The 22,758-nt window shown below is 39.5% G+C and overlaps 1 protein-coding gene and 1 long non-coding RNA gene across 9 annotated transcripts in view; one reads left to right on the top strand and one right to left on the bottom strand.

Annotated features, from left to right (window-relative positions):
- ROBO1 (roundabout guidance receptor 1) overlaps nucleotides 1–22,758 on the top strand; it is a 764,721-nt gene that overhangs the window by 419,836 nt on the left and 322,127 nt on the right. Inside the window, exon 1 of one of the 7 annotated variants that reach the window (XM_030020139.2) lies at nucleotides 21,290–22,443. The exons of the other annotated variants lie outside the window; for them this stretch is intronic. Coding sequence (XP_029875999.1) covers nucleotides 22,389–22,443 — 55 coding nt within the window. The 5' untranslated portion in view covers nucleotides 21,290–22,388. Of the gene's footprint in view, nucleotides 1–21,289; nucleotides 22,444–22,758 lie in introns of those variants that run through there. 7 annotated transcript variants of the gene reach the window in all.
- On the bottom strand, nucleotides 16,020–21,143 carry LOC115343745. Of its 2 annotated transcripts, none has more exons than XR_003924268.1 (3): nucleotides 20,836–21,143; nucleotides 18,583–18,653; nucleotides 16,020–16,860 (listed from the first exon to the last, which is right to left on the bottom strand). It is a non-coding gene; the product is annotated as an uncharacterized LOC115343745 (long non-coding RNA). The 2 variants fall into 2 exon arrangements; XR_003924267.1 differs by lacking the exon at nucleotides 16,020–16,860 and adding an exon at nucleotides 17,470–17,646.

Genomic DNA, 22,758 nt, shown 5'->3' on the forward strand with positions numbered 1-22,758 from the left:
TGCTACAGATTCCCAAATGAATAGATGTTGTGGTATTTGGGAAAAAATAGTACATTGCTATTAAGAGCATGCAATGCACTGGAGAGCACTAGCCGACTGTCTGCTCTGGGGGAGAGCTGACTCAAAGCAGCCATTTTAAGGCAGGTGGTGTTATTGTGGACACAAGGAAAACCACCAAATGAATGCTTGCTCTAGTATATTCTGAATCAAAGGGTCTGTTATAAGACTCCCCAGGCATCTAGCCATTATGTCTATGGTCTTAGCAAATTTTTAGTCTGTAAATCCTGTGTAAACTCATGACTAAAGGACAATAATAGGAATTCTGGAATTTATAAATAAACTGTTCTTCAGAGATTATTGTTTATTAATATATTAGTGATATGGAAAATTAACCTGGTCCTCTTCTGTATATACTCTATTTTCTTTCATACATGTTCCTGTGAGGGTATATTTATTTATAGGCTCATAAATAAAAGCTTAAACTGGTATTAGTTAGAAAATATGTCACCTCTGATCTTGAAACTAATTGGTTTGTATGGACTATGTTTAATTTGCATAATTTCCTCAGCATGATGTCTCTACTTTCATTTTAAAGGGAAAAAAGTCTTTATTGCAATACTGAATGGAGAGTTTTAAAAAAAAATAAGCCTTCCAGTGATTATAGGTTAGGTGTAATGTTTCATCTTGTAGCAAATGGATATATTTCTGTCACGTACTTTGAGACTTGGAATTCAGTCAGAGGCTGAAAATGTTATTCATAGGCATGGATCCTCGTTAAATAAGCGTTACCTTTGCTTTACCCCTTCCGCACTGGGGATGTACAGCAAAATGTAAGTTCTAGTGAGTCCTTACTTCCCTGTAGCAATTACTGGAGAAAACCTGACTGGAGAGCCTGTTTCGCACCACACTAATGCCCTGGCTTGACTCCCCCACACCAGATGAAAGGTAATCTCAGCTCCCTCCTTACAGCTGCCTAAATCTTTCATATGCAGCATTTAAGAAAATAACTCCAACCAAAGTCCAACAAAATAAGCCATTTGTTGCATTTGCACTGTTTCTCAGTAGCCTGCAGCTGGTGCCAAAGCAGTTCTTTTAAGTAATTGATAATTTCAGACATCCTATTTTCGGCTAGCAGTAGGATGTAGCAGTGGCACTTTTCATTTAAAGTAGCCTTAGGAGAACTAATAATCTAAAACCTGAGGTTTAGGAAGCAAAATGCTTTTTATCTCTTCACTTTAAAGTGTATTGACATGTTCTAGCACTAATAAATGTTCTAGCACTAATAAAAGGGGGAGAAGTTATGCAATAGCGCACACAGTGACAAGAGTGGCATTGCTTGTTAGCTAACTGAAACTTTGGTTTTATCTCTGTTCTTCATGTTAGCTACTATTAAGTCCGTGATGACCACAGTGCATATACACAAGAAATAAGAAGCCAAGAGTTGTTGAACAGCTCTCCTATGTCTTGTTAGTTCAAATGTGAAATACTGCTTTCATTCATTGTTGGAATGTAAGCCATACGACCTGTTGTCATGTGGTCCTAATATGAATGTGCCTTGGTTTACCTGAAGGAATGAAACATGTATTAAACATGTAGTTTTGTAAGTGGACTATTAGGCTTGTATGCAAATTGCAATTCAACTTCATGTATGTAGGTGATGAGGTAAAATTTGATTGGAGTTTGAGAAGGTAAACAGTGATCTCTTAGGTGTCATCCCAGACCTGAAACTATCCTTTTTTTACCGTCTGACACAATGTATTAAGCCACTTTGCAAAAATCTTTCTATTTATGCAACCTAGCTGCTTCACTGAGATTGTCAGAAAAGCAGATTAGGAAACTGCAGAAAAGAATGAAGTAAATGAGAAGTATTTCCACTGTAATTTTGGAATATGAATAGAAAGTATAAAAGATCAGTGTACCAGAAGAGACAAAAATGACTGATTCCTCTTTTAGTATCACCTCGTGTTACGTGGAGAGAAAAACTGAAACTTATGCTATAGGCCGTGCAAAGAAAGTGCTAACTCCCATGCCTCTGCTTCAAGGGAAAATCTTTGAAAGGGCTAGGTTAAAAACAGCCAATATGCCATGAATTTGGGAATAAATTACATTGATATCAATTGAAATTAGCACACTTGAAGTGAAAAGATTATGCAGGAATACAGCCAAACAGAAATTGGATGGACATATATGAAAGTACACATGCTTTGAATGTCTGGTGTCAGCTAATAGGTGAATAGTATTGCTCAGAATGTAGGGATCTATGGTCAGTCCTGACTTCACAACAGTTTTTAGTAATCTGCTTTGCAATTTGGTATGAAGACAGTTCAGTTTGCCAAGTTTCATGTAATCTGACCACCATGTTGAAATTCAACAAAGCAGCAGCAAATCTCAGCATAAAGACACTGAGAGCGAACAAATTAAATACTCATTTTACTCATGCATCTAGTCTTGGTGCAGTCCAATTGGAAGTTAGGTTTGGCACTAATTTCTGGGTTTTTGTCCTAGAAAAGTGACAATGAAATCCAAATTCCTTGATTTTTTTTTTTTTTTACTATTGCAAAACACAAATCGTGACATATATTAATCCCGAAGTAGTATTGCATAAGCTAACATACAATAGCTGAAAAGTAGCTCTGTGACACATTTGTCACTGTGCTAGAACACATGCGTGATGCTGTGATAAATACTCTACAAAGCACTTGTTAAAACAGCCCTTACCCCTAAGGAATTTACAGCCTGGGAGACAGAGAGAGATAAGATAAGATGCACCTGGTAACCAAGAAGTGATGCTATTTACATTTTTCTTTTGTGTTTGCTTTCTTTTCCCAGTGTTTCACCCCCTGTTTTATAATGAGGTGCTGGATTGGTTGAGGTGACACTTCTGAGTCTCTAGGAAGAATCTGATTGAAGAAGAGTGGTGGCTGACACTGGGTTTGGGAAATCATGTGTTATGAGATAGGCAGCAAAGAGGAAAATACAAAGACAGTGATGATAGGAGGCAATTCTTAAGGCCCAGTCCCTGTCAAAGACTGAACATTTTGACTCCTGTCAAAGAAAATAAGGAGGGGAATGTTCTTCAGAAAGGGATAGGAACTCCAGTGTGCTCAGAGGATGATTTTTTTTTCTATTCAGATATTTAATGCATAACCCAGTCCTCCTCTCAACAGTGCAGTCTTTCGATGAACAGCAAGTAACCGTCATAACACGAACAAAAACTCAAGTGGTGCTGTTCCTGAAGATTTTCATTTACCTTGATAGCATCCAGACTAGATATGAGGGGTTGTTTGAGTTCCCAAATGTCATCAGGTTTCTCAGGGATATTGCTATGCTACTAGACTTGCTGAAGCTATTCTAATTCCTTCCACTTCTCAGAGCACTGCTGTCACTTTTTCTCAGCTTCTGCATCTGCCTGTTCCCTGGTTTCCTTCAATATATTCCATGCGATCTCTCTTCAGTATTACTTCCCCCATTTCCCCTCCCTCACTTTTCCCCTCATCTCCTTTTGGTAGCATAATATCATCATATGAAATTCATGGCCAAGTTTTCTGATTCCTTTTGCCCACTCCTACTCCCTTCTCTAAGTGAGCGCTTTGTATGGCTATACCTTGCAACATCAGCCAAGTCACACCTTATCTTTGCCAGTGTGTTCTTTGCCACTTGCAAAGGTTTTTAGTAGTCTCAACTTGATCATCTTTCTATTCTACAATTAATTTTGTTGGTGATACTGAAAAATAACAGGCTTACAACTTACTGGAAGTATATCTCACCTGAACCTATATGTTTTGAGTCACAAAGAGTCTGATTTTGTTATCTGAATCAATTTGGTTCCTGTTGTCCTCCCCCAGTTTAAAACTCTCTTCCCCAGTTAGAAATGAAAATAGTATCTTTGGTTCTTCTGCCTCTCCTGCTAACAGCCTACTCCTGTAAGAAAGTGGAATAGATTTGAATATATAGCATGGGCTACAATCTTGCAGTAAATCCTTAACAATTGTAATATGCGACTATACAGTGATAGTCAAGCAGGGAAGGCTGTGATAGCCACCTCAGAAATATTTACTGTATAGTTCGATTGTAGTCTGCACAGATTAATAACAATATGCTTTTATGCTTGGTTACTGTAGCGCAGTAGGTGGCAATGATTATGAATCAGGTTGAATGTTATCCAGATGCGCTAAACCTGTTAGAGTATAATATTTATGATAGTTTTGAAATGGTATAATACCTATAACCAGTCTAAAAACTCCTAAACATGCCCTCAAACATGATTAGCAGTAATTTATCTGAACAGAACATGAACAGATAAGCACCTTAATTGACATAGTTATACTCAAAGCAAAGAATTTGATTAATATAAAGCACCTGTACTCTTTAAATCACTCTAAAGATGGCATCTGTTTTCTTATGAGATTAAATCTGTGTAATATCAGTATTTTACCTCTAGCCTGTGTGTCTAATAATCTCAAAAGTAGTAGAAAAGAAGCATACAAAGGAATTTATTTGAAAGAAGAAACAGAAAGACAGCTATACGTATGTTTTCATAACAGCGTTTTCATCATTTATCTAAGAGCTTTCGAAGAATTTATCCATGGCTTTGAAAACAAGCAGTAAGGTTTAAACACTTGCTTGGGTGTTAAAACTCAAGAGAGATGTGAAAACAGAGTAAAGCAACAGGCAATTTTTTGTCATCATCATCATCATCACACTTCATACGTAGGGTGCAGCACATGGCAGAACACGGGGAACTCTACTGATTTCCATTGAGAATAGCCAGATTTCTTTTCACCTGCTTAGTGTCTATGTGTAGCATGTTTGGAGAACAAAAGTCTCTTTTGATGCTGAATATTTTACACAGATTCACTGCTATTTCTCTGTCAACCTCACAAATTTCAAAGGAAAATGCATCTTCCAAAATGGGGGAACACGAAGAAGCAACATTGCCCCTGAAAAAGGATCTCCTGCAGTTCTAGGGTCATGGAAATAAAAAGTCATCCTAGAAATTTTTACTGGAAGAATGAATAGTACCATCATGTGCCCTGTTTGCTTTATTAGACTGTTGATGCAACTTTTGCACATTGACAATATAATTTCTCTAAGCCAAGAAGTGACGCAGGTTTATAGAAAAACATGAAAAGATTTTCTCTGTTGATAGACTATTATGATAGTCAACATTAAGGAGCCAGCCACCTTAAAGCAAGTTTAATTAAGCATTTTGTTCAAAGGGAAATTAAGAGGGAGTTGAGACCTCTAATCCCGACATTAGGACAAGATCTTAATTACATAGAGAGTTCATTATGGTTCTTCCTGAAATACAAGAATGGGTAAATGACAAAGGGGACAAAGAGAGAAGCACACGTTGCGTACATGTAGGACTCAATAGAAGTCCTTTACTATGGCTTTAGCAATTTCCTCTTGTACTGCAAAACTGCTGGCCAGGGAAATATAGTTGTGTTTCTCTGTTTGCCCTTGCATAATAGTAGGAGAAAGGTAATGGTGTTAAAGGAAACTGCAGAGTAATTAGTCTATCTCTTTCTTATAGCTACTTCAGTTTTTAATTAATTTATGCATGCAAACAGCTGATTTAGAATCTTCTGCGAAAATAATCAAGGAAACTGCTTGATTCAGATGATTCGATCAGATGACTGATGATTCAGCCAAACCACTCAGATTCAGAGCTCTTAGAAGTTTCACTGCTTCTTCACAGACTTTGTCTACAGCAGAGACTCCTAACTCAAAAGCCTGTGTTAAATATATCTAACGCTAGATATTGAAGCTGCCTTTGTGTGAACATCTTTTCCAGGCAGAACAAGGTCCTTCACTCAAGCGGACTTCCGGTATTACATGTAAAGATTGGATTTAGCTTGCCTAACCTCAGGTGTATGAAAAGTCATTAGGCCAAGTCTAAGCCAATCATGTAGTAAAAGTGCAGAAACAGGCACTTCCAGAAGATGATTAATCAGTTCTTCCAGAAGACGACTCATCGGTTCTAAGATGGGTGTTAAGATCCATCCATTAAAAAGCCTCTAAAGTCCCTATGAAATAGGGACAGAACTTGCTTTTAGACAGCTGACCTTCTGTGAATCACTATTCCAAATCAGGTACACGGAGCCATTAGAAAAGAAAATGCTCTACAAATTTCCACTTTGGCTTTAAGAAAACTTTTGAAAAACATATGAGTAAAACAAATTATCTTGGAATTTTCTGATGGAGGTAATGACTGATATTTATGTTTATGGAAAGGAAATCTGGGTTCAACAGAATAGGCTCTCTTTTGAGTCCTGAGCTCCACAGAGCTGTACCGTATGTGATGTTGTAAATACATCAATAAACTCTGGTTGGGACCCAGTGCTGTACCTTCATCCACTGGATAAGGTTTTGAGTTGGAAGAGTATACACAATACTCTCAATACACTTTTTTTTTTTTTTCTTAATTCAGTTTCCTCTGCTAGACTGTACTATCTGCAGAGTCACTAATACAGCATTTCCACCTCCCTGTTTCCCATGCATTGAATAGGAAAAAAAAAAAAAAAAAGTGGGGGGAATCACCTCACTGAGAACAGCTCTTATTCTCTATATATTCTGCTAATTCTTGGGAATGGTGATGGCATTTGAAGAATCATGGCAACTTCTCTATTATTTTTCTATTTTAGGAAGAAAAAATAGATTCTAATTTTGAGAATATAATTCACTTAAAGGGAGTTCTCCCTTGATTTTAGTAGAAGCTGTATTGTAAACCTAACACCACTGAAATTTTTGGTAATGTTAAATTTAGGTATTATGGTATAGTTTCATTTCAGACAAACATTTTCTTACTAAGTGTGTTGATTCCACAAGAACATATTCTATCCTGGTTTTACTCTTTCCCCCTGCCACCAAGTCCCACATCAAAGCATTCCAACTTTACTGCAAATTAGTGATTTGAAATAAACGGAATCTCTCATTCTAAAATGGGAGAAGGTGACAAACATTCTCTGGCATATGCCTATTGCCTTGATTCAACTTATAAAGTCATAGCCTACTGACAAACGCTTCTTTGTCTGATGGTGTGGCTGTAAGTTCTTTAGTAAGTTAGAGAGTATATGCATTTTTACATATAAAGTTTGTTATCAACACTACTTGACAGTATAGGATAATGACAGATACACTAGGATAAACTAGGATAATGACATAGAAATATAAACCTTTGTCCATGTTATACCTTCAAAGAAAACGATTCTTTGTATCCCAGTCTTAAAAATGCTGCAGCAGAAAGATCATACAATCTGACCATCATCAAACATTATCCAATGTCACTTCATACTTCAAATAGTTCAACTTGACACCCTGTTTTGTTTACCCTTTGCTAAGATGGAGGTTTTACCCTGAAATGACCTCTTTGGCTTTGCAATGAATTGTTTTAGTAAACAGATGGATCATTTGACTCAAAGAAAAAAACCTAAAATATTCATTTAGGTCTGCAAATCATTTCTCTGAATGAGAACAGTAAATTCTAAGTGCCTGAGGCTTCAAACCTTTCAGGAGTTGGAATTCTGCATGAAATTGGGTTGTTAGTGTCTTGCCTTTATTTTATGTGATTTATTCTTTGTACTCCATGAAGCTGCATACTAGAGAACCTTTAATTACTTATTTCATGGAAACACTTGAGTTGTATTTGTTTCACTTTATTGGCAGCTTTGCTGAGCAATGTGTGATTGTATTTAGTACAACTCTGTCACATATTTCATTAAAGGATTTGTTTTCCAATCTTACTTGTAATCAACCGAAGACATTTCTTCATTGAAAGATACGAAAATTCCCTTAACTTTTATAATTAGGAACATAAGCGTAATCAACTTGTGTTGTAGTCTATAAACCACAAACTGAAGAGGTGTCAAAGGAGTAACTCATTCCCATTTCGTGGGTATGGACTATTGTGTTTTGGATCTATGTTCATTTTTGTCAACAGAACAGAAAAGAATCTTTTGCAAGCTGTGCCATGGTTATAGTTGTGGACACAAATAAAACCTTTAAAATTAGCTGTAGTATATAAATTCTTTAAAATGTAGATGTTCATCTCCTAGATAATATATTGTTTAGTATCGGTTGCATGATTTATAGCATTTAAGATAGAAAAGACCACTTGATTAACAAGTATAATCTTATAAAAGCCATTTAAATTTCACCCATTTAACCCCCCTACTGGGCTCCGTAAGACATGCTTGTATTTGCTTAAGGCTTCCAGAAAAGCACCTTATCTGAATTTGCAGGGATCAAGAAACGACGATTCCAATTCTTCCCTTGACTCTTCAGTACCATGTTATTATAGCTTGTTTGTAATAATAAATAATAATAATAATAATAATAATAATAATAATAATAATAATAATAATTTGTTTGTAAATACAGGTTCCAAAAGCTGGTATCTGATTTCAAAAGTAGAGATCTATTTCATATGTCTTACTAAACTTGTTAGCAGTTTGGCATAAATGCAATCAAAAAGCTGTTTATCTGTTGTTATTTTTTTCTGTGGGTACAAATACAATGTTCCTAGTTTTTCCAGGATAGGGCAGAAATAACACTTTCACGTTACTCCAGAAGTCATGACCTCAAGCCTCATGAGGTAGAACTGTTGTGCTCTTATTTGGACATGGCAGTGTTTCAGATGGCAAATGTTTGAAGAATGAGTGGACAGAACATAAGTATTTTGTTGTTATTTTGTATATGGACCTGAATCCAACTTTATGGCTATGGAATCTCAGTCAGACTTACAGGATTGTCACCTGCGCAGCAATAGAGCATTGAAGAGACAAGGCCTTTCAGTTTTCCTTTCTGTCTGTTGCTGTTAGCATGTGCTTGATTGTGAGATCTGGGGAAGATTGCTGTGCCACAGAAATAGCTGCCATCCCTGGAACAGCTCAAGTTTACTCTTTACCAAGACAGCTTTTTTTTCAGAACTGAGACCTATGCTCTATGTAAAGTGTCAGGGCAAGCATTTGAGCAAGGATATTACATGATTGCTATACTTTAATTACATTGTTAAAGTGCTGCAACAATCTATGTATGTTTGTGTACCAAGATTCTAGAAATAAGTCCTCTCCGCTCTGTAAGATGGGGTTTTCACTGTGTGCTTACTTCAGTCTCTCCACTATTCAAGTGAGAAATCAGTGTCAAATCAATAGGTTATCCTGAATCCAATGGGTAGTAACAGAATACACTATTTCTTCAAGATGTCTTGTTTTAGCCACTGGACACAATACTAACCTCTTTTGTAAGAAATGGTTACATGGTTACATGTCATTGGGACTAAAATTACCTGTAATACATTTTTTAACAGACAATAGTAGAGATAAGAGCCAATTCAAGAATGTTACTTTGGTAGACTACATGGGGCAATGTCTTCCAGAAAAGCAATAAAGCAAATTTCACAAAGGCTAGGCATCACATTATTTCACTGATAGGAACTCTGATCACTCATCAAACTGTTTCCTGTAGTTAAAATGTTAAGTTTAAAACCTAAACCAAAACAAACAAAATAAAAACAACCACAGTCCTCATCAGAGCAAAGCAGATTTCAAAGAGAACTACATTATGCTATTTAAAATTTGTCTCCACTGTTGTCTTTACTGTGGCTTAAATGACATGTATAATCAGAGATAGGACAAATCATTAAAATGTTGAGGAAGAAAACAGATGGACTCCAGCTTTTCATATATATCTGAAAAGTGGCAGGCATGCTTCCCACACCTGCTCTCAGGCAGTGGGTTGTCACCTCAAGCTACTGCCAGCTTAGGACGTGGCAGATCCAAGAACCTAAAATCCTTTAAGGATTAGCCTAAATCTACACAATAGTCTTGAGTGCTAATGTTTGCCTTTAACATGTTTATTACCACATCTACATGCACTCATCATTTGGATCCAAGGCCATTGTGTCACACAGAACCAGAATCTTTTTGCCATCCGAAACAATGCTGTGTCAAAACAATAATATGTCACATATTGTATAACAGTTTTTCTCAGGAAAACATCTTAGACTATTCAAACCCATATTTCTGTTGCACTAAAATTGTCTGGTTTTCAATCGTGAAACATACTGTGTGTTCAAACATGAAGGAGACAGGCTGGTTTTGAACAAAAGCAGCTCTCCAGAGAAATGCATGTCCAAACTGTAATCAAGAAAATCCTTCATGCCTCCTGTTAATTGGTGATTTGCCCTGCATATCTGATGGGAAGATTTATGGCTTCAAGCAAAAATCTCTTTCAAGGGATTCTTAATAAAGGTTTAAGGGTGGGATTTTCAAGAATACCAAGGGGAGTTCTTTCAATGGCAGTTGAACACCCCTCTGCAAATCACTTTTGAAACTCTCACTCATGTTTCCAAGGTGCCAAATTTGGGCCAGGTTTGTAATTTTTACTCTGTGCTCAGAGAGAACGGAAAGACAAAAACAAGAACATCCTAGACCTTATTTTTATCAGTACCCTATCTAATTAAGGCAACTTTAACCAAGCCACTATGAAATACATACTTCAAATGATATAGCACTTTAAAAACCATTACTTGATTAATCTTGCTGCACAGAAGATGTCTGTGTGTTTGATATTTATTCATGGGAAGTATTAATTAACTCCTTGGGAATGGGTAGCATTTCACTAAGCTTTCTTTAAGACAATAGCAAGTTGGGAAGGAAAAAACTTAAGTTGATTTTCAGTATTCCCTTCTTTCCATGTATTCACGCCATAAAAGTATTGAAGCAGGATTCTACAGTACATGTATATTTAACTAAATTGTCATTCCCATTTTCTTAAAAGCTATTCAAAATATTGACCAAGAGTATCACGTAAGTCCTAGTGCGTATATTCAGTTCCTTGCTTTAACAGTGGCTTCAGTCTGTGGTTATTGTCATGTGTTGGCTGGTTAAAATGTAAGCCAGGAGCTTTGAAATTCCATTCGAAATACTAAAATATAACATGACCATTCTGATAAGATTTTCAAAGTCTTGATTTGCTAATGCAGAATTAACTTCTTGAAGTTAAATGGATGTCAGTTCATGCTCTTAATAGTTTCTTCCTTTAGCCCTGGAATATTTCATAGAATTTTGAGAATTTAGCAAATATTCTTTCTTGAGAAACCTTGAAAGCTCTTGACAACTTTGTAAAAAGTTTTTATCAAATTTGGTATTGTTTAAGATCAGTTTGGCTGGTTTTACTTAAAAGCCTCTTACAGAGTCTCAGCAACCTAGGGTACTGGTAGAAGTTCATAGTGATTTGAGCCCTCAGTCTTTAAACCATTTTTATCCCTCTAAATCACCTAAAATGGAAATCTAAAGTGCTTTTACCAGCTTAAAACCAGCAGAGGGCATTACAGCATAGTTCACTAAAAAGTAAAAACGGTGTTATGTCTTGGAAACAATCCAGATAAGAGCAGACAAAGTACATTGGAGGTTTGATAAGTAGTTTACTGAAAGACATGTAGACTCTTTAATGATCACATTGAACTGACTGAGAGGATTTCCCCATTATAATCATAAAAATCAGGTTTTCAAAACCTCATTTGCTTCTTTAAATCAAAATGCAAATGTTGCCACACAAGTAGTATTGCATACCAAAATATGTTGCAAAAATTAAGCATGTATATTTTCTTAAAAGTTGGGAAGCACATTTGAAATTTTACAATTAAAAATAAAGTTGTTTGTAATGAGAACCAACTGAATATGTTTGAACGAAATCTTTCCAACTTCTACTCAGGTGAATAGTTTCCCCTACCAATTAAGAAAAGGTCCCTTGGTAGTGCCACATTTTCATGGCAATATGCCAAGTTTCAATATTGCAAACCCTGTCGATGCCAAGGCAACCTCCCCTGGCCTGAGGTTGTTATGTCTATGTGAAACTATCAATTTTGAATACACAAAAGCGACAGTTTCCCAGCTCCATCATTAGGAAGCAACATTTAAAAATGGCAGTTAAAGCTAAACCCAAAAATAATTCATTAATTAAACAATGCAAAATGATTGGGAATACTTTTCTGTGTGTGTGTGTGTAGGTCTAGGTTTAGAATTAGGTTTTTGGCACATAATGTTTGTGTCTTGCTGCTGCTGTTCTACTTACGCACCTAAGAATTAGAGCTACAGGGATCCTGTGTGGAAGGCGTAGATCCCACGTAATATCCTCCCCTATTGTGGTCTATAAGAAATTTGCCTGAGACATTCTTTGGTCTGAGTATTTATTTAGTCTGATATTACCATCTGAACTACCATTCTGGTGCTGTCCCCTTCCAGCATTAAGATTTAAAGAGCAATTTTACTGTTCTTGTTGCATTCTTTGAGGTTAGCTATGCAGCTCAGACTGTGCCCTCCACCTAAAAGTAGGATGTTTATCCAACAGTATAGTTGAGGGTAAATGCAGATAAATTGTGTCTACTCAGTAACAACTCGGGAAATACAAAACTTGTCCATTTATATAAAAGAGAAGGGTAAGTTTTTCACTTTTTATTTGAAAGCAGATTCCTGCATTTTTTAGGCCTCCTCCAGTGTGTAATTTACTCTTGAATCTTTTCTGTTAAGAGGTGAGAGGAGGAAACTGGAAGTTGTATACCCATGTGATCCTTGCTTAAGGTCATGCTTTCTACGGGGGTAAATTCCATCATGGTATAACAGAAGTGATCCTCTGACGTGCTAGAGGCAGTCAGCACTCCACATCCTTTCACAAACATACTATTTTTCAAATGGTCTTCTTTTATGCCAGTACAGTTTTTTGAGAGGAGCAGCTGCTGGCTTTAAATTAAATGACAAAATCTCCGGGAAGAAGAGGAGGAACACGCTGACGACATGTCTACACAGTCAGGAGCAGATACTTAAGTGCCTGTTCCTCGCACACAGCAAGCAAGGCACACAGAGCCAGCTGCAGTGCAGCAGCCATATAGCCATGTTATTATAGTAATGAGCCTGAGCTAATAAGGCCTGTTGAGACACAACCTGTGTTAGCTCAGGCTTGGCACTATGATAGCATATTTACTCAGCTTCTGGATTGGAGCTGGCTTGTGTCAGGCCGTCTCAGAGAGTGGGAGGAATAGTTGTGTTACTGGATGCTCCTAACTATGTAGACATACCCTGACAGATTTGTCCTTTGGGAGGTTTTAAGGAGAACACATGCAAGACCAGTTTTCTTTTTAATGAAATATTTAGCTGGGGCCCAAGGCCTTCCCTCTAGTTTGTTTTTTTGTGTTGTTTTTTTTTGTTGTTTTGTTTTGGTTTTTGGTTTTTTTTTTAATTATTATTCTGAAGGCAGCCTGACCTTCTGTGAGAAAGGAGATGTATGCAGTATGAGAGCCTGGTACTGCTGTTTTCTGCACAAAGCTGGAAGGAACTATTTTAAAATAAAATAGCCTGCTGTATGAATGGGTATACAAGATTTATCGACAGCATCCTCTCCCTCAGCAGCAATCCTTACTTGCCCTGCAGATTTTATACTTTATCAGCGTCTACTACCGAACTTCACAATATACATCACCTGGGCACTTCTCACCAGAATCCATTAGGACCTAGACCAACAGTTTTGAGGAAAAAAAAAAAAAAAAAAAAAGTAAAAAGAAACCCCCAAAATAACTCCATGTCCCAAAGAAGACAGAAATGCTTCCAAGGAGCAGAAAACATTTAATATTTAGCAGAATAAGATGCTTCTGATCAACAGAACTCTGTTCTCTGTTTTGAGGGTGAAGGATTTAACCAATATTTTTCCTTTTTTCCTTCATTTCCTACCTCAAAAAGTAGTAGTTTGGCTTTATTCAAACACTCAAAATACATTTATACAAATTTTTGGTTTGGTAATTAAACTAAGTAATATACATTTTCACAGTTCTCTTGAAGTGTGGTTTTGAGAGCTTTTAATATGGGTAAGGATTGCTGGGGTCTTTATACCTTTTCACCTAGGGTACTTTGCAAGGAAATTCAGATTGTCTGTATGTATTGTTTATATGCAGAAAAGGCTAAGGCTAGGCTAGCCCTTATACACAGAGGAAGGCAGTTCCACTTGTTCATTAAAACAGACATATTACCACTTCAGGCAGGGTACCAACAGCAAGGCCAGCAAAGCGTACTGCTAGTGTAAGATTTTTGCTGCTGCTTCCAGTAGCATACTGTGTTTGCTGACACGTAGTATGTACTTCTGACACCAGCAAATAAGCATACCATCATGGAGCAAAGACTTTCTCCTCTTCCCATGCTGGTCACACAGCACACACACTGAAGAATTTCAGGGGGTGTAATAACATGTATGCTGTAGGCACTAAAACAGGATGTCTCTCTCATTTGTAGTTCCATCCTTACTTTTTTCCCTTCCTCCACTCAAGGGCAGAATGTAATATTAAAACTATAGTAAGCATTTTTTTTTAATTAAAAGAGGTTAAATATATGGGATCAGATAGACTTTCATCATCCAATTATAAATTGTATGCTGGTTATTTTAAATTTCAACATGCAATTGAAATTGTACTGGGTGAGCTGGCTTGGGTATCTGCTTTGCATTTGACTGAGTTAATTCACTGCAGGTATTCAGTTCTTAAGTGGCGTCTGCTTTAAATATGTGCAGTAATTCAATCAAAGAAATAAGATGGATAGTTTATGTAATCCTTTTCATCTCCAGATTGCTAACGTTAACCTTAACTATTTATGAATTATAAATGCATACAGCAATCTCAAACTAATACATGTAAAAAAACTTTTTTTGATGGCCTGTTGAAAACCATGGAATAGTTTCTTCTTTTAAAATATAATTGATGGAACCTACAGGCACTGTATATCATTTTTTCCACTTATTTGTAATCTTAAACAAAAGTTTTGTGCAACTCATTTAAAATGGTCGTCTGTGGTAATATTAAACCTTTCCTCTGAGCCAGGAACACAGGTAATTTTCTCTTCAAAATTGTGGATGCATCATTCTTACAGCCCTTTTCAGTGCCAATAGATTCTGTGACATGAATGGGAACCCAAAGGCAGATATTACAGAACAATAACGCTCTGTTTAAGCCTTCACAATTCCTGGAGTAATTAAATAAAGAAAAAAGAAACCTTTCTCTTTCATTTTGTTAGTTCTTTCAATGCCATTTGGATGTTTTTGCTTGTTAGCTCTCTTATAGGCAGTCCAAACAATCCACTAGGTGACACCCTCATACACTTCCTATACTCTGTATAGAAACAAGGAGCTAGCAAGTACTGAATGGCTCATTTGTTGAACATTTAAAGCAAATACTGAGATTTCAGGGAGAGGTCTCTCTTCATTTAGTAGTATCAGAGATAACACTGGTTTTGTAATAAATACTGTGTTGTTTGTGTATAAATTACATATTCAGCAGATTAGCATTTTGTCATTAACAAGAATAAAACCACAGAGCAGAAGTTGTATGCAGTATTTCCTATAATTATAATAATTTTTAAAAAGCATTTGAGCTAGTCTGCTGAGTAGACTGAATAGAAAATATGCCCTTAGCATTTTTTACTGGGGGAACAGAAGGAATATAGCTTCGGTGATTTTTTTTTTTTCCAGTGGGGATGTGCTATAGCATCTTTGAAACAGAAATGAAAAGCCACATTCACCCCTAATATAAAGGAGTATTAAAGGATAAACTTCAATGGAATTTTGCATGTTTATGCCAGTGGTGAATTCTTCTTGTAGTTCTTTAGTTGATAACAATGCTTTATAAGTCCTTTGAAGAAAGGATCTTTTGTCATGTTGTTTTTATATACCTAGTATAATGGGGCTTGAGCTTGTTTAGGGTCTCTATCTATGAATTCAACATAGCAAATAAAATCTTATATTTCATTGCCAGTATTCCTTACTCTGCATTGACTATAAGTACTATTCTAAATGTTGTACATAGTGAAAGACACTGGAAGTCTGAATTCACTAGTAGTGTAATTAAGAGTAACATCAAAGAAATAAGAGTTACATCCCAAAATCAATGTAAATAAAAGCAAAATTAAGTTAAGGTCCTAACAATCAAACACAAGAAAATGATTTCTTTTAATAGCATGTTTAAACAGTAACCAGCCAGGTCAAGAAAGAGACAGAAATTGACTTATATGGCCATGGAAATCATAACATTTTTTGTTTACTCATAATAATTATCCCAATTAATTATATGGCAACTGTAGGTTTTCAGGCTTTTGCTATCCATGCACTTTTTATATCCAGTTACATTTTACAGTGCTCTTTCTTCTAACTTCACTGCCTGTTTAGCTCTAACGTAGAAAAATCCATTTTTTTACTACTGAAACGTGCAAAAACACTACTGAAATTATACACTGTTCTGCTGTCATGTATGTTTATTGACTTCAATTAGGATTCCTACCATGGGTTAGGCCCGTAATACACTTAGAGACAAATACACAGAGAGATGTATAATTCCTTGTATTTTTCCATTTCAATTCAGCTTATTAATGGTTACAGTTAGAAAAAATATTTTTAGTAGTTTTTTAAGACAGTTTACTAAATAATCCAAAAGATCACTTCTGTGGTGTCCTAAACAGTCTGGGAAGGAACAGTTTTTGAAATTTAGTTATATCTGATAGAACAATGGCAGGAACATGGTGGACTATTTAAGAGGCTGCCTTTTAAAATGAGTATTACATTCTGAGGGTAACATAATGTGATACAGTAATTTAAACATATATTAGACTATTGTAGGTAAATAACTAACATTGAAGTGATTAAGAGATTAACTGGGGGAAAAAAAACCAAAACACAAAAGACAGGACACATGGAATTGCATGAGTTACTATGGGTGAATGTGCAAGTGCATTGGCTGTTTTTGATTGGATTCTTGAATCTGTATGGTTGATCATATGAAAGCAGACCCAAGCCTGGGAGGGCTGTCATGCCCATCTTCACAAAAATCTGTGAAAGTAGTTCTAGTTTGAATAAATTGTACAGACACCTTCATAATAGCCTAATTCGTAACAATAACGGTGCACTCTTATCTGAACTAGTTCTCTGAGATGTCAATGGAAGCTTAATTGTAGCATACAGAATAATGTTACTGATTTAGTCATCCTCGCTGCCAGCCTCAGAACGCTCAGAATGATAAACTCCGTGCGCACAGGCAGGCACGTGCATATGTGATCATATAATATACACACGCACGCACACAGTATTTCTGGCAGCCAGCTCCCGGAGATAACTGGAAGGCCACACAGTAGTTTTAAGACCAGGAAGGTAAGAGTCATTTGAAGTTCAAAAAGGTTTGTGGAGACAGAGTGCAGTTGCCCCCATAACACATCCAAGACATTATGTGCATATCTCTGCCTTTAGAGAGAAGTACCCTGGAATATTTAGTACTTACAAAAATTCAGGTTCTTCTGGGTAACATGAAATACATAATCTCTAAAAGCACGTTGTCCCTTGTATCAGAGGCAGCACTGATTTCAGTCACTTCGAGGGAAGAGTGCCATCTGCTGAATCACAACTATCAGTTCTGTAGAACCTTTTATTTTTCTTGGAGGTTTCCCAACCAGAGTCCTGTGCCTCAAACACAGGCAGCATGTGTAATTTTGTACATAGGAGTAGTCCTAGTCTGTCAGAAATTACATGTTTGTGTAAGTCTTAAAAATGGCGGGGGGGAGATTTAGAAGAAGATAAATACCAGATTAAAAATTCAGTCCTTCAAGTGTTGTGCATTCAGTACTGTATGAAAATTAAAAAGATAAACGCTGGGAATTAGAGCTAATATTTCACTTTGATGAATGCAGTAGATGTATGTTATTGTACAATCAAATGCATACATTACCGTATTTTCTGTAGTTTTAAATTCACTTAAAAACATGACTTTATGTCACTGGAAGTGGTCTATTTTTTTCCATACTTTTTGGACTCAAAATTATCCACTGATATAATTTAGAGTGGAATACAATTTTATGACATTTTTGCCTTCTCCTTGTCAGATGCCACCAAATTTACCTTATCTTATCTGATTATTTTTGAGGCATTCACACTTCACATATTACAGAATTAACACAGCAAGTACATCTCCATTTTAATACACATAGAAGAAGTGTTCCCCAGATCTGAAGAGGTTAAAGCTTTATTTCTTTTCCTAGAAAAGTTATCTGACAGATATATATATGTGTGTGTGTGTGCGTCTCGTATATATGTATATATGTATCAGTATCAAGGACAATAAGGATGCTTGAATAGCACACATTTTGTAAGAACATCTGCAGAATTAAAGATGATGTCAATTACTTATAAGATATTCTGATGAATTTCTATAGGCTTACAATTTGAAGAGATTCACTTAGCCGTGCAGCTGCTATATATTATTATAATCTAAATGAATTTTAAAAAAGATAATTAAAGCAGTATATATCCACTCCTAGTAATTTTTCTGAAGTAAGAAAACACTGACAGCTAAACATTATGTTATGAAGTATCTAAGCCAGTACAAATTGAACAAGTCTTTGAAGCTCTAGTGTACTTTCACTATAGGTACCTAAAGTAGAATGAATCTGTACTTCTTAAAGGATAAAGATTTCTTTATAGTGATAGAAACAGTCTTAGATGCTTGTTAAAGATGGGGTAACTGTGGCACAAAAGCTTTAAACTGTTTTACTTATTGCTCACCTCATGATCATATGGTAAGGTCATTCAAGCTTCAGAGCTGTAATCCACTGCTGTAATTGCAGTATCTCTATCTGAAATGTGAAATTAGAAAATTAACATCCAGCATACATAAGACTTCAACACAGCATAAAATTTTACTGGCCCTTTTTTTGAATAACCTAAGCAAAAGAGTCCATGAATCTAGAAACCTACTATTCCACTAATGTACAGGAAACAGATTTATCTTGAGTAGAAAAAACACTCTGGGAATTAGCTAAATGCTTTATTTACCTTCTCTCCACATCGTATATACTTGTTGCCAGTTAAAAAGTAAATGGATTAATTTATGTTGCTAGATAATACATATGTCATAGAAATGCATTAAAAATAATGTTTTTACAATTAAAGATTATAGGGAGTATTGGCAGCTTCATATAAAACCAGATACATAAAAATGACACTTTACAAATAAATCAATACATCTATGTAAAAAATATATGTATGTATGTATGTATGTTCACAGAATATGTAAACCCATTTATTCTCTATAGAGTGACATACTTGTAGATTTGTGGGTTTGCTTATTTAACAGAAGCAGTCAATTAAAATATGTAATTTGGTACAACGTGAGTCTCTCAAGTATTGATACTATAGAAGGAATAAAAAACACACCTTCAAAATTTTATTGGTAATGGTGGTGTGTTTTGTTTTATTCCTGGAGACTATTTAGCCTAGGCTTAAAAAAAAAAAAAAAAAGACTATATAGTAACTCAAACAGGTTACCTAAAGAGAATATGAAATTCCAGTCATTATAAATGTATAGTAACCAGGTTAAAAAACACTTGCTGGTGGGAGTCTACTTATATTTGACCCTATCTCAGAACAGGGAGGTGAAATAAATGAACTCTTGAGGCTCATTTTCAGCCCTGCATGCGACTCCCATTTATTTAATTAAAAAAGAACCACCTCAAACCTAATTTATTGAAATCTCAAACTTCTCACTATGGTTCAAGGATTATCTAGGACCTCTTCACTGTTTTTGCAGTGTGTTTTAATTCTGGAGGTGCTAATACATTTTTCTTTCATGAAATGTGGAACAATGGCATGAGGTCACTGAATAGAAAGAGAACAACTTGAAGAAATCTGGTCATTTCCAAAATATTCCCTGTCACTGATTTCACAGTTAAGATTATTTTCTAAATGTGTTTGAAGTAGGACACCGATTCCTTTTTCTGTCTGAAAATTAATGTCCGATTGGTGTTAAAATAGTAGATTATTTTTCTGAGTGTTCTAATGTTTGGTCTATTCTGATCAGTTTTAGTGGAAAATCTTGCCAGTTTGGTTGCTGCTGATATATATATATATACTGGATATATATAACCAGGAACTTTTTTTTCCAATGTAAACCAATTTTGCTTTACATTATTGGAAATTTGTCTTTACAGATCTCATATAAAAGTGGACCAAAATAGATTCAGTGCAACCCACAGGACCTTTCTGTTGCTGGATTATTAGTCAGAGTTTGCCCTACGCGACTCTGAGGGAGGTAAAATGGGGCAAGCGTAGTGGCATGCCAGCATGAGTGGAGTTTGACTGATGGTGGATGAGAGCATCCAAACCTCTTTGGCTGATAACAATGTGGGGTGCGTCTAAGTCCTGTGACAGGAAGTAACGGAAGGTTCTTTCTCTGGCGTTTTATTATCCCTCTGCAAGAAAAGGCTCACCTGTCAATGGGGTTAATGTATTCAACATGCTTCTTGGAAATTAAATTTATATCTCATTCAATCATCGTAATTTAATGAATCAAACCTAGGAATAGCTGGAGCTTTGCTGTGAGGTGGTAGCACTACTCTATGTCTGACTTACCAGGCAGCAGTCTTTCTTCCAAGTCCACCTTCCCTTTTCACCTACAGTGTTAAGTCTTCCTGCCCCACCACTACCTCTCGTGGCATGAGCTAAAGCTAACACGACCATGTGGAGTTGACTGCTAGAGTTGCTCAGGTAGTTCTGCATAGTGTTTGTCCATGCGCACAGCCGCAGGAGCGAGGATTTGAGGACGCTTGTCCGAGGTTTGGTCCACGCCTGGAGCACGGCCAGGCCGCAGGCACTAGGGACCATCCGGCAAGCCGCAGCCTCCTCGCTCCACCAGGAATGCCAGACAATGCTGTACCTGCCCACAATGCCGCCTGCTACTGCCGCTGATCATCACAGCGGAGGAAAGGAAAGGAAAATAGTCAGGTAAACCGTGGGGGGAAAGGCGTGCTGCGGCCCTACCTGCTGTGGGCCCGTGCTGGCCGCACCGTGGTGGTGGTGAGCGGGCGCCTAACGGTGCGGAATCGCCCGGCAACACCGAACCAAAACGTCAGTAACCCCCACACGCCTCACGGCCCTCTCCATCTGGGGCCTGGGGTTCCGTAGACCCGAGTTGGGTTTTTTTTTTCGTTTGTTCGCCTGTTCTCAGGGGGGAATCTGAACTTCTGTGACTGATGCTACCCCCGGCTCGGACCGGCCTCTCTTCCCCCCCGCGCCGGGCTCAGAGCGGGGGCGGGAGCGGGGTACGCCGTGCCCCGGGGCACGGTCTGTCCCGGGGGGGCGGCGGGGGCGGGAGCCGCCCCGCGCATTACCTTCGGCGGCGGCCGGCGGGGGGAGGGGGCGGGAGGCGGTGCCGGCTCCGCGCGGGGCGGGGCGGGTCTGCCGGGCCGGGCCGCGCCGCGCCGGGCGTGCGGGGGCCGCGTAGGTGCGGCTCCTTTAAGGTGTCCTGAAGCGGCAGCAGACCTGCCGCGGCGGCGGCAGCAGCAGCAGCGCGGGGAGGAGGCGGCGGCGGCCGGGAGGGGGAAGGGAAACCCACGGCGGCCGCGAGCGGCTCGACGTGACACCAGAAAGTTCAGGCGCGGCGGGCTCGGCCCCGCCTGACTCGTGCACTCCTGCCCCGGCGGCGGGGGAAGGCGAGGAGCCACTCCTCCTCCTCCTCCTCCTCCTCCCGCTACCGCCGCACCGAGGGCGGGTGGGTGGCTGGGGGCGTTGGCCCGGGGAAGTTTTGCTCGCCCTCCCTCTCTCTCCATTCTTTCTTTCTTCCTTCGTCCCTCTTGTGCCCTCCTCCGGCGCTGGGGAGTGGGCGAGTTTGGGATTCCCGCGTGCAGGGGGCGGCGGCGGCGATGCTGGGCAGGGCGAGGGGCTGCCGCCGGGGCTCCCCTGCCCGCCGCCCCGCCTGACCGCGGCCGGGCTCCGCCGCGGCCCTCCGACGCGCACGCCTCCTTCCCCCGTCATGGGAGCGGGGGCTGCCGCCGCTCCGCCGCCGCGCTCTGCCCGCAGCTCGCCCCGCGACGCCGCCCGCCCTTCGCCGGCTGCCCAGTGACTTGGCGGGGCACTTCGCGGAGAGCGCTTCCCTGCCCGCCTCTCGCCTTCGCGGAGGGCGGCGGTGGCCGGTCCGTGCCCGTCCCGGCTGCGTCCCGTTACTGGCTCGTCCCGGGCACCCGGAGCAAAGTCTCGGGCCGGAGCGGCAACTTGCGATCGGGAGGCGGCGGACGTCGGCTGCGGGAACTCGAGGATCTTTTGTTTTCTCCTGTCGCTTTGGATGGTCCTGGGAAGTGTCAAGGCGCCGCTTAGGAGAGCCCGGGCCGGGAGCGGGGAGGCCGGCCGGAGTTGGCGTGCTGCTGGAGCCCCGCGCATCTGACAGCGCCCTCCCCGGAGGGGGCTCGCCCTGGGAGTCCGGCGGGATTAGGAAACCTCGCTTACGTTAAGCTTCTGTGGAATTACAACTGGGGGCTCTTCGTTTCTCCCCCCCGCTCTTCTGGCATGAGACTGCTTGCAGGCGCCACCCGAGGACAATGATCGCGGAGTTTGCTCACTTTTACCTCTTTGGATTCGTATGTCTCACCTCAGGTAACCACCACTTGTAGGCGAGTCAGATAGGGGGCCGCGGCGGTGGCCGCGCTCCCGCCGCCCGCCCCGGTTTGGCGAGGGGGGATGCGCTAGCTGGGCTCTCCGCGCCTCCCGCCCCCCTCCCTTCCTCGGAAACGAAGCCTGATTTCCACCCGGCGGGCTCCCAGACGACGTTTGCGCCGGGCCCGGTGTCAGGAGCCGCCGCCGGCCGTGGCCAGTCCGCGGGCGGGGGCTGCCCGGGGCTGGGCGCGCAGACCGGGGGGGGGGGGGGGGGGGGGCTGCCGGGAGCCGGGTGCGGCCCCAGGGCTGCGGGCG

This window comes from Aquila chrysaetos, chromosome 7, assembly GCF_900496995.4.
Source record: "Aquila chrysaetos chrysaetos chromosome 7, bAquChr1.4, whole genome shotgun sequence".
NCBI classification, from domain to species: Eukaryota; Metazoa; Chordata; class Aves; order Accipitriformes; family Accipitridae; genus Aquila; species Aquila chrysaetos.